The sequence below is a fragment of the Gekko japonicus genome, unplaced genomic scaffold (genome assembly GCF_001447785.1).
Source record: "Gekko japonicus isolate JY-2015 unplaced genomic scaffold, Gekko_japonicus_V1.1 scaffold57, whole genome shotgun sequence".
Classification (NCBI taxonomy): domain Eukaryota; kingdom Metazoa; phylum Chordata; class Lepidosauria; order Squamata; family Gekkonidae; genus Gekko; species Gekko japonicus.
This window is the reverse complement of record NW_015160208.1, coordinates 146,347-160,549: the sequence shown is the minus strand read 5'-3', so window position 1 is coordinate 160,549 and position 14,203 is coordinate 146,347. Positions and strand designations below refer to the sequence as shown.

General features: G+C 46.8%; 1 protein-coding gene across 1 annotated transcript; it reads left to right on the top strand.

The window, feature by feature from the left end:
- Nucleotides 1-1,128: 1,128 nt before the first annotated feature.
- On the top strand, nt 1,129-11,641 carry BTBD17 (BTB (POZ) domain containing 17). The gene is made up of 3 exons (XM_015408832.1): nt 1,129-1,222; nt 6,126-6,402; nt 10,561-11,641. Exons 1-3 carry the CDS (start codon nt 1,129-1,131, stop codon nt 11,639-11,641), a joined length of 1,452 nt encoding a protein of 483 aa, XP_015264318.1.
- The last annotated feature ends 2,562 nt before the right edge of the window (nt 11,642-14,203 follow it).

The following is a 14,203-nucleotide window of genomic DNA, read 5'->3' as shown; positions in this document are numbered from 1 at the left end:
GAATTGCAGTTTATACTGCTGCATATTTATTTATTTCATTTATACCCCGCCCTCCCCGCACGCGGGCTCAGGGCGGCTTACATAGCGGTAAAACAGGTTAAAACAGTTAAGACTAAAATTCACATCAAACAGAATACATTAGAGACTATAAATACACACTCCCCATTGCATATCAGAAAGGGATCAGAAAGGGGGGACGCCATGGGCCACGATGTTCCAGATGACCAATCGGCCCAACCCAGCGATACTGCTCTGCAGTCGCACGGTGGTGGTAGTGGTGGTGGCGGCTCCTACTCAAAAGCCTGGCGGAAGAGCTCCGTCTTGCAGGCCCTGTGGAACTGTAAGAGGTACCGCAGGGCCCTGATCTCTTCTGGGAGCTCATTCCACCAGGTAGGAGCCGCCACCGAAAAGGACCTGGCCCTCGTGGCAGCAAGCCTGGCCTCTTTAGGCCTGCTGTTAATGTTAATTAACAGCAAGCCTGCTGTTAATGTTTCAAAGAGAAGCCATGGCATGCTACTTGGAAGAAACATGATGCTCCTATACAGACCTGTTTCTTTCTACCAAATGTCAGAGAATATAGCATTGCATGATTGAGCAGACTGAGTCACAAATATTCTTACTGTGTTATAGGACTTCTCTGGTCATTTTGTAAATCTACAGTTCTACCCCCATTGTGCAAATTAGGAATAGTGCAGCATTCAGCTTTAGCAGTGCACACTGTCTGCTCACTTCAAAATAAAGGGGAAACATCGCTAATGGGGCTATTGACAGTGTGTGCTGAAATACTCTACAGTCTTATGGCCAGAGACTTTGAAGCTGAGAAACTTCTTGGTGAAAGTACAAAGATGTGTTCTCTCTGCGCGACTGCACAGCTTCCCATATGCTGAGAGCCCAAGGTAGGCTTGCTGTCCCAGGGAGGCTCAGCCAGCGGCCTAGTGAGCCCCACAAAGCCCAACAGGCATCAATTCACAATCTTAAGTGGTTTCCTTGGTAACAGCTGTTACTAGTTTTCCACCAATCAATGGCAAGCGGGGCTGGGAGAGTCAGTGTCCTACATAAAGAGTCAGACACATTAGCACGCTCAGTTGAGGGCTTATTCCCTCGGTGGACACGTTCAAAGACAGAGCCATGGCGAAAGTGATAGGGGTCCGGCGTGCCACACCGAGGCGATGGGCCTGCTCCTTAGCCGCACTGTCACTGCTGTGCCTGGCAGTCCAAGCAGGTAAGAGGATGCTCCTGGGGTGAGTTTGCTGCCATGTCATTGGGAACTATAGTTATGTTGTGTAGGGCATGGCTGAGAGCCACAGATGCAGCCAGCAAGTGGGACGTATTGTAGAACTTTAGTACTAGGGAAGAATCTTTCAGAAACCCTTTTCAGAAGTGTGTTAGCCAAGTGCATTGTAATTGTTAAAGGACTAGAGAGAACTGAGAAGCCAAATATCTAATGCTGCAGTAACATAATGGTTCTGGTGACATATCTTTGTTCATGGCTTAAGTGTCCTAGGGCAACAGAGAATGGGGTGATGCTGTTCCTGAGCAAATTATTCCATATTGTTGACCTCCAGATACATGAAGGTTACACAAACCCCCTGTGTGACATGAAATTATCCCAATCCCAATCTAATTGCCCCATTACTGGACCACTGTAACAGCCTGACAGGATTGTGTACATTTGGGCATTCAATGAGCAAGCTGTGTCCAGCTGGAGCTCACTGCAACCTTGACTTTGAAGACCTGGCCCCTTCAGATCTGCCCAACAATGCTTGATGACACAAAACCCTATGTAAGAGTCTGTATGCATCCTAAGAAGAAATTTATACACAGCTGACTTCCTGGATATTCTCTGTGCTGAATGTCCAGTCTATCTTCTAAACCAAAAGGCTGCATCTCTTATTTCCAGTCCTCTACCCATCTTGCTTTAACTGTGCCGCTTGTGTTTCTAACCCTCTGGATAAGACATAGACTTAAAAGATATAATATGTGGGCCAGATTCACTGTGGGCAGAAGTAGTAGTAGTAGCAGCAGTACGGTGGATGCAGGAGTGCCAAAGGGTAAATTGGGACTGCGCTCCCGCTGTCCCCATTTAATAGCAGTTTACATGAAGTATAAATTCATAACTGCCGCTTACCTCCCAAGTGTATCTGGCTGACTTGCATGTGGTGGTCCGTGTTTTGGACTAGAAATTAACACTTGCAGCCCTAAACAGAGTTACACTCTTCTAAAACCATTAACTGCAATGGGCTTAGAAATGTATGCCTCTGTGTAAGATTGCACTGTAAATCTCACAGCGTGCTTGGCTGAATTTTTACATTCTGGAAAATATAGTTATTAGAGTGAGATATTTTATGACAAATTGGAATCACTTATAATTGGGTTGCCTGGGATTGCAAAGAAATGCATATTTTGAAGTCAGCATTTATTTAGCAGTGTGTGCCCTCCCATTCCCAAGGAAGTGTTTTCTCATTAATGTGCTAATGAGTCCTTTATTTAATGTAAAATAAGCACACCAGTTTTTCTCTACTGAAGTTATGGAATGGCTATTTATGCAAATATTGAACCAAACAGAAATAAGGGAATGTGAAGACCACACACAAAGACGGACACGGAGGTAGGCCATTTGAAGTTTACAGAGGGGAGGGGGTATTTTGCAGCTGTGAGTCTGCCTCCTGTCCGTTCTCTGGAGCAAAGAGTCACAGTACTTTTCTTAAGCGATTTCAACAAAAGTGATGTTTTTGTGGAAATAGCCAGGTTTCCTCTCCCCTTTAAGTAGCTCTTCCCTATCCTACTGTGCCTCTTTGTTCTGAGAAGGAGTGAGATTCTTTTTGCCTTTGAGTTTTAACCTTTTATTCCTGCCCAAGTTGGACTGGGCAGGAGGAGGAAGCCAAGATACAGAGAGCATGAACAGGCTAAGCTTTCTTTCCCAAGGGAGGCAGAAGAGTGTAACTTGGCTCAATGAGAGAATTTAATTCATCCGGTGGCAGTGATTTCATTGAGTTAATGACGGCTGTGAAGCTTCTGGCTCAGATCCAGCTCCCAAGAGTGGTAAGTGAATGCTCTGATACCCACAAGAGCTAGCCAGGACTGGGCAGTTCTCTGAGAGCCAGAGTGACTTTAATTACCACTGTCAATGTGAGGCAGTCAAAGGCTACTGACTTTTAATGATTTTGTTGCAAACCTTGCAATTTTGGGGTATTTCTAGAAACTTGAAAGCAGGCACAAGTTTGGAAAGATTATTGCACTCTGTCAAAGATTAAGGAAGCAGCTAGTATAAAAACACATATATGTAGTTTTTAAATCCATAGATTTTAAATAGTTTGGGATTAATGATACGGGAGTTTCTCATTCCTTAGATATGTGTGGACTGGATATTACCTTTTAAACAGGACCAACACTGTGGTTACATTTAGAGTATATAGTATACTTTTAACCTTACATTTAACCTTACATAGAGTTGCCAACCTACAGATGGGGCCTGGAGATCACTTAGAACTACAGTTGGTCTCCAGATGACACAAATCAGTTCTCCAGAGAAAATGGCTGCATTGGAGGGTAGACTCTGTGGCATTATACCCTGTCTTATTTTCATAATTACTGTTTTTGTGACAAAAGTCATAACTAGCAATTATACCCCGATAAGGTCCTTCCCCTCCTCAAATCCTGCCCTCCTCCGGCTCCACCCCCAAATGTCGAGGAATTTCCCAACCCAGAGGTGGCAACACTGCCATTACACCATAACAACAGTGTTTTTCTAAGGGGAGGGGTCATTTTTCTGTGGAAATACTGACCTGATTGGGCCCCACACATGGATTCAGATCTGTAAACATTACAGGTGCCATGGAATGAATCCACAGAAAAATGCCTCCTTCGGAATTAGTGAAATGTTTAAAAGGGGTGTGTGTGTGGAGATAGACTCAAACAACATTGGATGAGAAACTGAAGACTCAAAGAAGAGATACCTGAACCTTATTCATTGTGCATGTTCTATTGATACTACTACCAATGACTCAACTAGGGTAACCATGTTTGTTGAATGAAAAAGCTGAAAACAAACAATAGAACATAATGGTTAATGGGGGGCGGGGGGAAGTGGGCACAAGTCACCCAACTTTTAAGTCCATTACTTTCAATTAGGAATTAACCATTACTTTCAAGGGGGAATTAAATACTGAGGATTCATGACTAGCTAAGCAACTATACGGCAGGCTTGGTGCGGTCTGGCCACACCTCTAATTACACCAGTTTATGTTGTAGTGGAAAGTTTTGATCAGACAGCACACCCCGAACCGGCTTCACTGCATGCTTGCTCCATGGTAAATTGCCCAGATTAATGCTGCATGTCAACCACGGAGCACACTGGCCAGTTTGTTTCTAATTTTTTTGGGGGGTGCGCATGGGTATATGCGCTTATGCACACATTGGCAACATTTTTTTAAAGGCGAAGATGGACCTGAAGGATTACACTTCCCAACCAGCTTCAGTTTGCAATAGGGAAGTTCAAACATCCGGAAATGCGGAGTGAAAGTGCTGACATCCATAAAGACCGGACTTTCCCCGATGTCCATTAACTTCAGTTTGAGGACAGGACAGAACCGGGTGCCAACAACTGGGGAATGGGAGGTGAATGCTGCTGTCTGATCATGCACTTTAATTCTGCAAGAGAATAGCAATGACATCGGAACAAACTGCTCGTCTGACCGCAGCCTAGTCCTCCTGATGTGTAATTTAATGGCAAAAAGTAGCCCAGCCAGGGAGACAATATAATTCCAGGCATCTGTGCTAGGGAAATGCTTTTTTTTTTTTTTAACCTACAGGTCTGGATTTAACATTCCAGGTGACAAAATAAGGAGACAATCAATTGCATTAGCTGGCATTGTTCCTTGAAGTCAATGTGGGTGGAGCATTAATCACTGCTGGCAGCTAAGGTGGGCTCATGATTGTCCATGACTGAATTTCCTCAGGCCTTTATGAATTTCTGGGCCTGCTCAGAAATGTGGTATGTTTTTTTAAATCAATAGAGCTGTGATGTTGGATTTTTAGAGTAATTATGACGGTTGGAAGCTGTTTGGGGAGAAAAACTTTTCCTGCTGCCACATTTTTGTTGTTGCAAGTAAGAAAAAGCTTGTGAACATCAGCTGAATTGGAGCTCAAGTAAAGTTGCCAATCCTGGTTTGGGGAATTCCTGGAGATCTGGGAGCAATGCCTGGGGTGGGCAGAGTTTGGGAAGGGAAAAAGCTGTTTGGGGAGAAAAACTTTTCCTGCTGCCACATTTTTGTTGTTGCAAGTAAGAAAAAGCTTGTGAACATCAGCTGAATTGGAGCTCAAGTAAAGTTGCCAATCCTGGTTTGGGGAATTCCTGGAGATCTGGGAGCAATGCCTGGGGTGGGCAGAGTTTGGGAAGGAAAAGAGCTCAGCAGGGATGTGATGCCATATAGAGTCTGCCCTCCAAAGCTGCCATTTCCCCCAGATGGACAGGTCTCTGTAGTCTGGAGATGAGTTGTAATTCTGGGAGGACACCAGGCCCCACCTGGATGCCAGTAATCCTGAATTCAAGGCAAATATTTTTTTTGTTTTTTAATTGTCTTTATTAATTTTAATTTAACATACAGTGCATTAAGCAAAGATACAGTGTAACACAGTGCATCCAACTACAGCAGTAGTATCTAAATGGAGAGATTTGAACCTATAGGGTTAACCACTTGAGATAGAGAGGGTGGGGGGGGAGAATGACTAGGGCTTGTAAGTAGGAGACAACAGGGTACCAGGTTGACACAAACTTGGAGAGATGTGGTGTGTCTGACTGTGAACTCGAGTGAATCAGAAATTTTTGCCATTACATAATGTTGCCGAAGTTTGTAATTCAAGGCAAATTGGTAAGGACATGATCACCAAATGTAATCATAGAGATATATAGGGAAAGTTTAAACCAACAAACTGGAATGTTCCTCATACAGAGAATCCCTACAGAGACAGCATTACTTCCAGCAGTAAACCACACTACTGGGATGGAAGCAGGCTTTATATTGCCCAGTGCCTTCCTACTCAGCTTTCCCCCATATAAATCAATAAAACAAATGAGAGCTGGCATCATTTTCTTGCTCATGCACATCTGCGTCTTCTTCCTGCAGTCCAGAAGGCAGACCTTGGCGGGGATTCTACGGTGGCCACCATCAACCACTCTCTATCATTGCTGCAGCGATTGCAAGAGCTCCTGCACAACGGGAATGCCAGTGACACCACTCTGTGGGTGCGCACCACTGGCTCTGATGAAATCAAAGTCTTCCATACCCACCAGCTGATGCTCAGCTTGCAAAGTGAGATCTTTGAGAGCCTCCTGCACAACCAGACGATGCTGACCCTGCACGAGCCACCGGACAGTGCTGCCCTTTTTGAAAAGTTCATCAGGTAGGAGACTGCCATTGCACATTCTCCCCCATGCAAGCCCTGTGAGAGGTCAGTGACCTGGCCAGAATGGTTCTGAAGGAAAGCCATCATGGCCCTGGGGGTCTGCAGCTGGCAAAGGGGCCAGGCCTGCAAGCATGCTTTCCCTTGGTCATTCCTGATGGCCTGCTACCTTGCTGAGCCTAGCTGTGCTGTCCTTGGAGGCAGTACTGTATGCAGTCCACAGGGCTGGGAAGACTACTTGCTGAGAAGACGGGAAAGGAGAACATCCTGGGCCTGGTCAGAGTTACGCAGTCAGCCGTTTTGCAATAATTAGTTTTCTTTAAAAAAAAAAAAACATGTTGCATCTTACATTGTGCCTCAGTTACATGGAAAAGGCAAAGTGGTTGCTTTGGTTGAGAGTTGCACATAAATACGGTTGCCAGGTCTCCTGCTAGGGTGGGAGACCTCCCACTGGCATCCCAAGCTTCCTGCCGCTGCTCCTTTGGGTGGTGGGGGGGGGGGAAATCACATTTGGTGTGTACAACTTGGTGTCACTTCCAGAGAAAACCTGAAAGTAATGTCATGTTTCTCTAGGAATTTCCAGAAACTCTGTGGTTTTACCATGAGGTTTCTGGTAATTCCTAGAGAGATATGATGTTGCTTCCAATTTCCCCTGGAAGCAACGTCACATTGTATGTGATGAATGCACCCCCCCCCCATATCCCCACCATCCCATCTCCTGCCAGATGCCAGCCATTGACTGGCAACCCTACTTCCAAAGCTGGTGGTATGCATTTCGAGCTTCAGCCCGCTATCCCTGCCTAATCTCCCCACAGGCTCCTAGGCCCAGTATTGCACCTTAAGCACAGATTTCTGCTTCTGGTCTGTAGGGTAGTTATAAATGCTAGAATTAGGCTACCAACTCTAGGTTGGGAACTTTCTGGAGATTTGGGGGCAGTGTCTAAGGAGGGTGCAGTTTTAGGAGGGGTGGGAGCACAGAGGGGAGGGGAGGCCATAGAGTCTGCCCTCCAAAGTTGCCATGTCCTTCAGGGGAACTGTTATCTGGAGATAAGTTGTAATTCTAGGAGAATGCCAGGCCCCACCTGGAGACTGGCAACCCTGATAGTGTTGCTGCTAACACTGAATTAGGAATTTTGCTCCATCCATAATCTTAGTTCTAGCTGGATACCTGTGCTGTTTTTAGCAGCTACCACCCTCTGAAAGATGAAGAGGTACAGCCAGAAAGCTAAACAAGCCAGCATGGCAGGCTTGAAGAAACTAAACTTTTGAAACATAGTATAGTTGAAGGAAGCTGAAGTGGCAAATTGGTGGGTTGAGAGTACAGGCCACACCATGGCACATGTGGGTTAATGGTGAAGTTCCACAAGAGCACATTCCCTAGGACACCTGGTAAGGCGAGACCAGGGGTCGTTTCATAGAAAAAGAGCTAGAGGAACTCATTAGCATAACTTATTAGCATATGCCACACCCCCTGACATCAGGGACCCGGCGGTGGACCTGCAAGGCTGGAGGGAGTGCGAGGAAGCCCCGCCAAGGCCCTTCCTGGCCCCAGGCAGGCAGGGGTGGGGAGAGGCGAGGAGGAAGCAACTTACCCTACCTTTTCTCCTGCCTCCTCCTGGCTGAATGAGAGCTGGAAGCGGGGTGGCCGGAAGCAGGGGGCGGGGCTTCATCATGTGCCCCGCCCCCTCGCACCTCACCCGGGGGAACTGCGATCCCCCGCGATCCCCTCCGAAAGGACCTCTGGGCAAGACACTGCAGAGCTAGGAAATGGGGCACAGTGCCTGACAGTTCTCACAGCAAGAGATACTTGAGAGGAATACCACAGGTTGCATTGCAGCTTGGAAGGAGGGGACCTAGGACCAAACAACACAGGCTCTGGTTCCTGACTTGCTTTCCCTGCAGGTGCACAGTAGCTGCAAGGAACTGCTTTTTAAACCATGGCAGGGCCCCCATTTGTATTTTGTGTTTGTGCAGCTCCAAAATGGGGCAAATAAGGAAATGGCATTGAGGAAGGCTCCTCCTCTCACACTGTGGTCCTGAGCTGAGTCTGGCACTTGACTTGTTAAAAACATAATGTGTAGTTTGGTCCCTAGAGGCTGCAGTCACACACACTAAATAATCCACTTTCAATCCACTTGTGATGCACTTTCCAACTGGATTTTGCCAGTTCACACAGTAAAATCCAGTTGGAAAGTACATCACAAGTGGATTGAAAGTGGATTATTTAGTGTGCATGATCACAGCCGGAGAGAATGATTTTTTAAATTTGCAACCCAAATTAGAAGGGGTTTCCTCCATCTCCAACTGTTTGACCCACTTTAAAGAGCGGGAGTGTTCTGGATCTCTCAGCAGCCCGAGTCACAAATACGAGTCTGTCGTCAGAGCTGTGCTTGTAACTGCATGATGCATAATAGAGAATCTGGTTTTCTGATCAAATCTCAGTTTTCTGTCAAATATTAGATCTTTTGTTTATGAGAAAAAGTATGACAAGGTGGGAACAGCATGTATATTTCAACTTAACGAGAAATTTGGGCAAGGGGGTAGTATAGCTCAGCTCCCAGCACTGACTGGAGTTTTTAAAATGTCCAGGTCAATTAAAAACCATAGTGTTCTTCTCACTAGCTAATCAGTCCTGAGAGCTGAAACAACAGTTCTATCTGCTCCCTAGATTTCAGAGCAGGCACAATACGTATGTTAATTCTTTCATGCTGATGTGCCAAAATCTCATCTTTCTATTCCACGGAATCATGTGATTAAAAACAATGCAAAAAAGACTGCCAAACAATGCAAAAAGCACCCAAAGACTTTTCTATTCAGTGTAGAACCTCTTCTCACACTAATATTGATGGCACTACTGCATTATGGCTCCTTTTTTCACACTGTAAAAGAAATGACAGAAGCTCGGTGCTTTTGGTCCTGTAGCCCAAGTTTACTGGCGTGTTGAGTTGGTGCTGGGAATGTATTGTAAAAAGGGGCTCAAAGACTTTTGGACCCTTAGGCCTGCTGGCATCATCTCATCGTGCTTTAAGAGCCCAGAGGTCATTTCGGGGGGGAACGCGGGGGAACACAGTTCCCCCGGGTGAGGTACGGGGGCGGGGCACATGACGAAGCCCCGCCCCCTGCTTCCGGCCACCCCGCTTCCAGCCCTCATTCAGCCAGGAGGAGGCAAGAGAAGAGGGAGGGTAAGTTGCTTCCTCCCCGCCTCTCCCCACCCCTGCCTGCCTGGGGCCAGGGAGGGCCTTGGCGGGGCTTCCTCACACTCCTGCTGGCCTTGCAGGTCCACCGCCGGGCCCCTGATGTCAGGGGGTGTGGCATATGCTAATGAGTTATGCTAATGAGTTCCCCTAGCTCTTTTTCTATGAAATGGCCCCTGTAAGAGCCTAACATGCTACATGCCAACGAGTTTAAGAAATCCCCAACAGCAAACTCTTCTTTGCACGGAGAAGTATTGGGGGAGGGGTTGTCAATGTTTAACCCTTTGTCCACTGATTGGTCCCCCCCCCCCCCCCCACCGCATGAGATTATAGATGCCTGTTTGGAAGGGTAACTGACATTTGGAATACTTTCTGAGTGTAAATTGAGGAAAAAGTGGCAGGCAGAAGAGGGAGGTTAAGCAGCACTCAACGCTATTGCTTCTGTGTTGTAAATCCAGGGCTGGCTCCAGCTTATTTTGCACCCTAGGCGAGGATCCCTTCTGCCCCCCCCCCCCGTGCGCCCACCAATTTTCAAAAATAAATGCATTTTAGGAAGAATGAAAAACACAAATAATCAAGAAACTCCCAGAGTACGGGGCCGGGTACAGTTTGGTGCCCCTAAGGGCCATCCCGCTCTAGGCGATCGCCTAGTTTGCCTAGTGAGTGAGCCGGCCCTGTGTAAATCCTCACTCCCAAAACAGTTTTGCAGCAAACTAGTGGACTGTTAAGAGTTTCATCTCATGTGCTTGCTTGTAATGTGTAGTTAGATAATTTATTTCTAAGACAAGGCAGAATCTTGTACAAATCTGAGAGAAATATTGTGATCTGAGGCTATATCTTTAAATCATGAGGAAACCCTGAAGTTGTATGTGGTGAGAGAGGAGGTAATGAGCATGACCATTGTTAAATGGGTATTGAAGGAGAAAAAGAGTCAAGGGAAACTGACACTGCCTCCCTCCTCCAGGTATCTGTACTGCGGTGAGATCTCCATCCTCCTCCATCAAGCCATCCCTCTTCACCGACTCGCTAGCAAGTATCATGTCTCCAGTTTACAGCAGGGAGTAGCTGAGTATATGAAGAGCCACTTGGCCAGTGAGTCAAGCCAGGGCCATGTGGTGAGCTGGTATCACTATGCAGTGAGGATCGGAGATGAGGCTTTGCAGGAGAGCTGCCTCCAGTTCTTGGCCTGGAATCTCTCCGCCGTGATGAGCACTGCTGAGTGGGCCTCGGTGAGCTTAGACTTGCTGCTGCTGTTGCTTGAACGCTCTGACCTGGTCCTTCAAAGTGAACTGGAATTGTACACTGCTGTGGAGGAATGGGTGGCTACACATCAGCCCGAGAGCCCTGTAGTAGAGAAGCTGCTGAGAGCTGTGCGCTACCCTATGATCTCCCCTAGCCACCTCTTCCACCTGCAGAAGCAGTCTTCGGTGATGGTGAAGCACTATAATGCCGTGCAGGACCTCCTCTTCCAAGCTTTCCAGTTCCACTCTGCATCCCCAATCCACTTTGCCAAATACTTTGATGTCAACTGCAGCATGTTCCTGCCTCGCAACTACCTCTCCACCTCTTGGGGCTCCCAGTGGGTTATTAACAACCCAGCTCGGGATGACCGCAGCACAAGTTTCCAGACCCAGCTGGGACCGAGCAATCATGACTCCACCAAGCGGGTGACTTGGAACGTCCTGTTCTCCCCACGTTGGCTGCCTGTCAGCTTGCGCCCTGTCTACTCTGATTCCGTGTCTGGAGCCATCCAGTCTGTCAGGATTGAAGATGGGCGCCCTCGCTTGGTTATCACTCCAGCCACGACGAGCTCTGACTTTGCTGGGGTCAGTTTCCAGAAGACCATCTTAGTGGGAGTGAAGCAGCACGGCAAAGTCTTTGTTAAACATGCCTACAGCTTCCATCAGAGCACAGATGAAGTGGCTGACTTCCTGGTGCATGCTGACTTGCAGAAGCGCACTTCCGAATACCTCATTGACAATTCCCTGCACCTGCATATCATCATCAAGCCAGTCTATCACTCGCTGATCAAGGGGAAGAAGTAGGAAGAAGAGGGAAGAAAAGGAACAGCAGGGCAAGGCATGGCGGGAGCTCTGCTGGTGTACATTGAGGAATGGTGACCCAACCATCATCCATCCACAGCAGAAAGTTTGATGCATAATCTGTATTTTGCAATTTATGGATGCCAGAATGACTTTTTGGGATAAGCCCACAGTGCTTCTAGCACAACAATAACATCTGTACCGGCAAATCTGGGCTTTTTAGCTTTTTAGATAGGTGGGGAATCATGGGAGGGTGGGAAATTCTCTTGTCTTTGTTTAAGTTGCTTATATTTAGATCCCTTCCAACTTCCTTTAAATTACTCAGGTAGAACTGGAGGATCTTTGTGGTGCTTTGGATTAGGGTGTTCTCAAAGGTACACCCATAGTGACAGCTTTGTCTCTCCTACCTACTTAGAACCTGACGTGCTTTCCATGTCTTGACCTGTGCCTCTGTGGCATTGTGGGAAGTTGACAGATACAGGCAAAGAATGAAGCACCCAGGTAGAACAAGCTCCTTGGAATAATAGCCTCATTTGACATAGATCTGTCAGCATTCTGGTATGCTTGATACTAGCCCCAGGGATCCATGGGGGTAGGGCGGAGAGAGAAAACCAAGCTCCAGCTGTCTCCTGCAAAGTCCAGGTAGGGTAGCTTAAAGGATAATAGGCATTTGTGCTCATGGCTTGGTTTGGCTTGTCTTCATTAGAGGGGTGTATGTATTTGTTTGAAACTACTAAGCTATAATAGATCTACCACCAGCAGGAGGGGGGGGGGAAGTGTTGTTAGCCGAATTGCTTTATTTACAGCAATTGGCAATTTATAAATGGGTCCTTGCCAACTATACCAAGGTCCTGTTCCCGCCAAGGGTTACCAGAGAAGGATTCGAGGCTGTTGTTGTTAAAATAAATGTCTTTTACTTAAAGAATAAATCTCATACAAACAATACCGATGCACTCACACTTTCAATCAAGTTCCTTAGAATTACAGTATTAAAATAAGCACAGTTGCATTAGCAGGTGGGGGTGATGGTGGGCAATACTTATCTGTCTTGCAGGTTGGTTGTTCCAATGAAGAATGGATGGGAAGAAATGGAAACTAAAGGGAGTTCACACACGACCAGAACCAGCCAGAACGTGTGGGTCTCTTAACTGAAGATCAAGAGATCAAAGTAGAGGCAAGGGTTTGGGGACAGCAAGTGGGACTCAAGAGGAGTAAAAAGCAGACAGGGGTTGGTGCGGGGGTTGCTAGCTAGGAAGGGCCAGGTGAATTGTCCTTACCTTTTATATGGGGTTCAAGAGATGGGTTGTGGCTGTGCCAACCTCTTGACCCACCTACCTGTTTGTTGTTGTTCAGTCGCACAGTCGAGTCAAACTCTTCGCGACCCCATGGACCAGATCACGCCAGGCCTTCCTGTCTTCCACCGTTCTCTGAGGTTTGCTCAAGTTCATGTTGGTTGCATCTATGACACTGTCTAGCCGTCCCAGCATCAGGGTCTTCTCCAGTGAGTGCTCCCTTCTCATTTGGTGCCCAAAGTATTTGAGCTTCAGTTTCATTATCTGGCCTTCCAGGGAACAGTCATTGGTTGATTTCTTTTAGGATTTAGGACTGATTTGATCTTCTTGCAGTCCAAGGGACTCTCAAGAGTCTTCTCCAGCACCATAGTTCAAAAGAATCTATTCTTCGGCGCTCGGCCTTCCTTATAGTCCAACTCTTGCTTTGTTGTTGTTGTTCAGTCGCACAGTCGAGTCCGACTCTTCGCGACCCCATGGACTAGATCCCACCAGGCTCTCCTGTCTTCCGCTGTCCTCTGAAGTTTGCTCAGTTTCATGTTCGTTGCATCGATGACACTGTCCAACCATCTCATCCTTTGCCGTCCCCGTCTTCTTTGACCTTCAATCTTTCCCAGCATCAGGGTCTTCTCCAGTGAGTGCTCCCTTCTCATTTGGTGGCCAAAGTATTGGAGCTTCAGTTTCATTATCTGGCCTTCCAGGGAACAGTCAGGGTTGATTTCTTTTAGGATTGACTGATTTGATCTTCTTGCAGTCCAAGGGACTCTCAAGAGTCTTGCTTAGTCCGTCCCAAAAACAATCCTATTGGTTGCCTATAGGAGTGGGAGGTTACCTATAAGGAGTGGCCAATATTGTAATCTAAAACCTTACTCAAAGGAGGGCATCTGGGCAGGTGTGAAAACCTTGGTGTCAGGATGCTCCATTGTAGTGTTGATGAAGCTGGCCATTCTCATTGTGAACCAAATGTCCATTTGGCAGGAAATACCAATGCAGGAACAAAGCAGTGATGGGTCGTACATGACCACAAATAATTCTGCAATGGGGGCTGTCTCTGCTCAAGTTGTTGTTTCTTACTGCCCACAATAATGGAGGTGTGTGCTTCTTCACCAGGCTGGGGACTGTGTAGCTGAAACCTTATTTACACGTGTAAGGCTTGTGCAGGCACCTTCTATGTGTTACATCACAACAGGTGACTTAAAATGTACAGTTCTCTGAGCCTATGTGTGTGTGTGCACAGTCCATTGTGTGTAGCAATAAATATAGTCCATAAAGCAAA

Coding starts and splice junctions, on each gene's coding strand:
- BTBD17 (XM_015408832.1), top strand. CDS start 1,129: ATGGCGAAAGTGATAGGGGTCCGGCGTGCCACACCGAGGCGATGGGCC. Junction 1,223..6,125: donor GTGCCTGGCAGTCCAAGCAG/GTAAGAGGATGC, acceptor TTCTTCCTGCAG/TCCAGAAGGCAGACCTTGGC. Junction 6,403..10,560: donor CTTTTTGAAAAGTTCATCAG/GTAGGAGACTGC, acceptor TCCCTCCTCCAG/GTATCTGTACTGCGGTGAGA.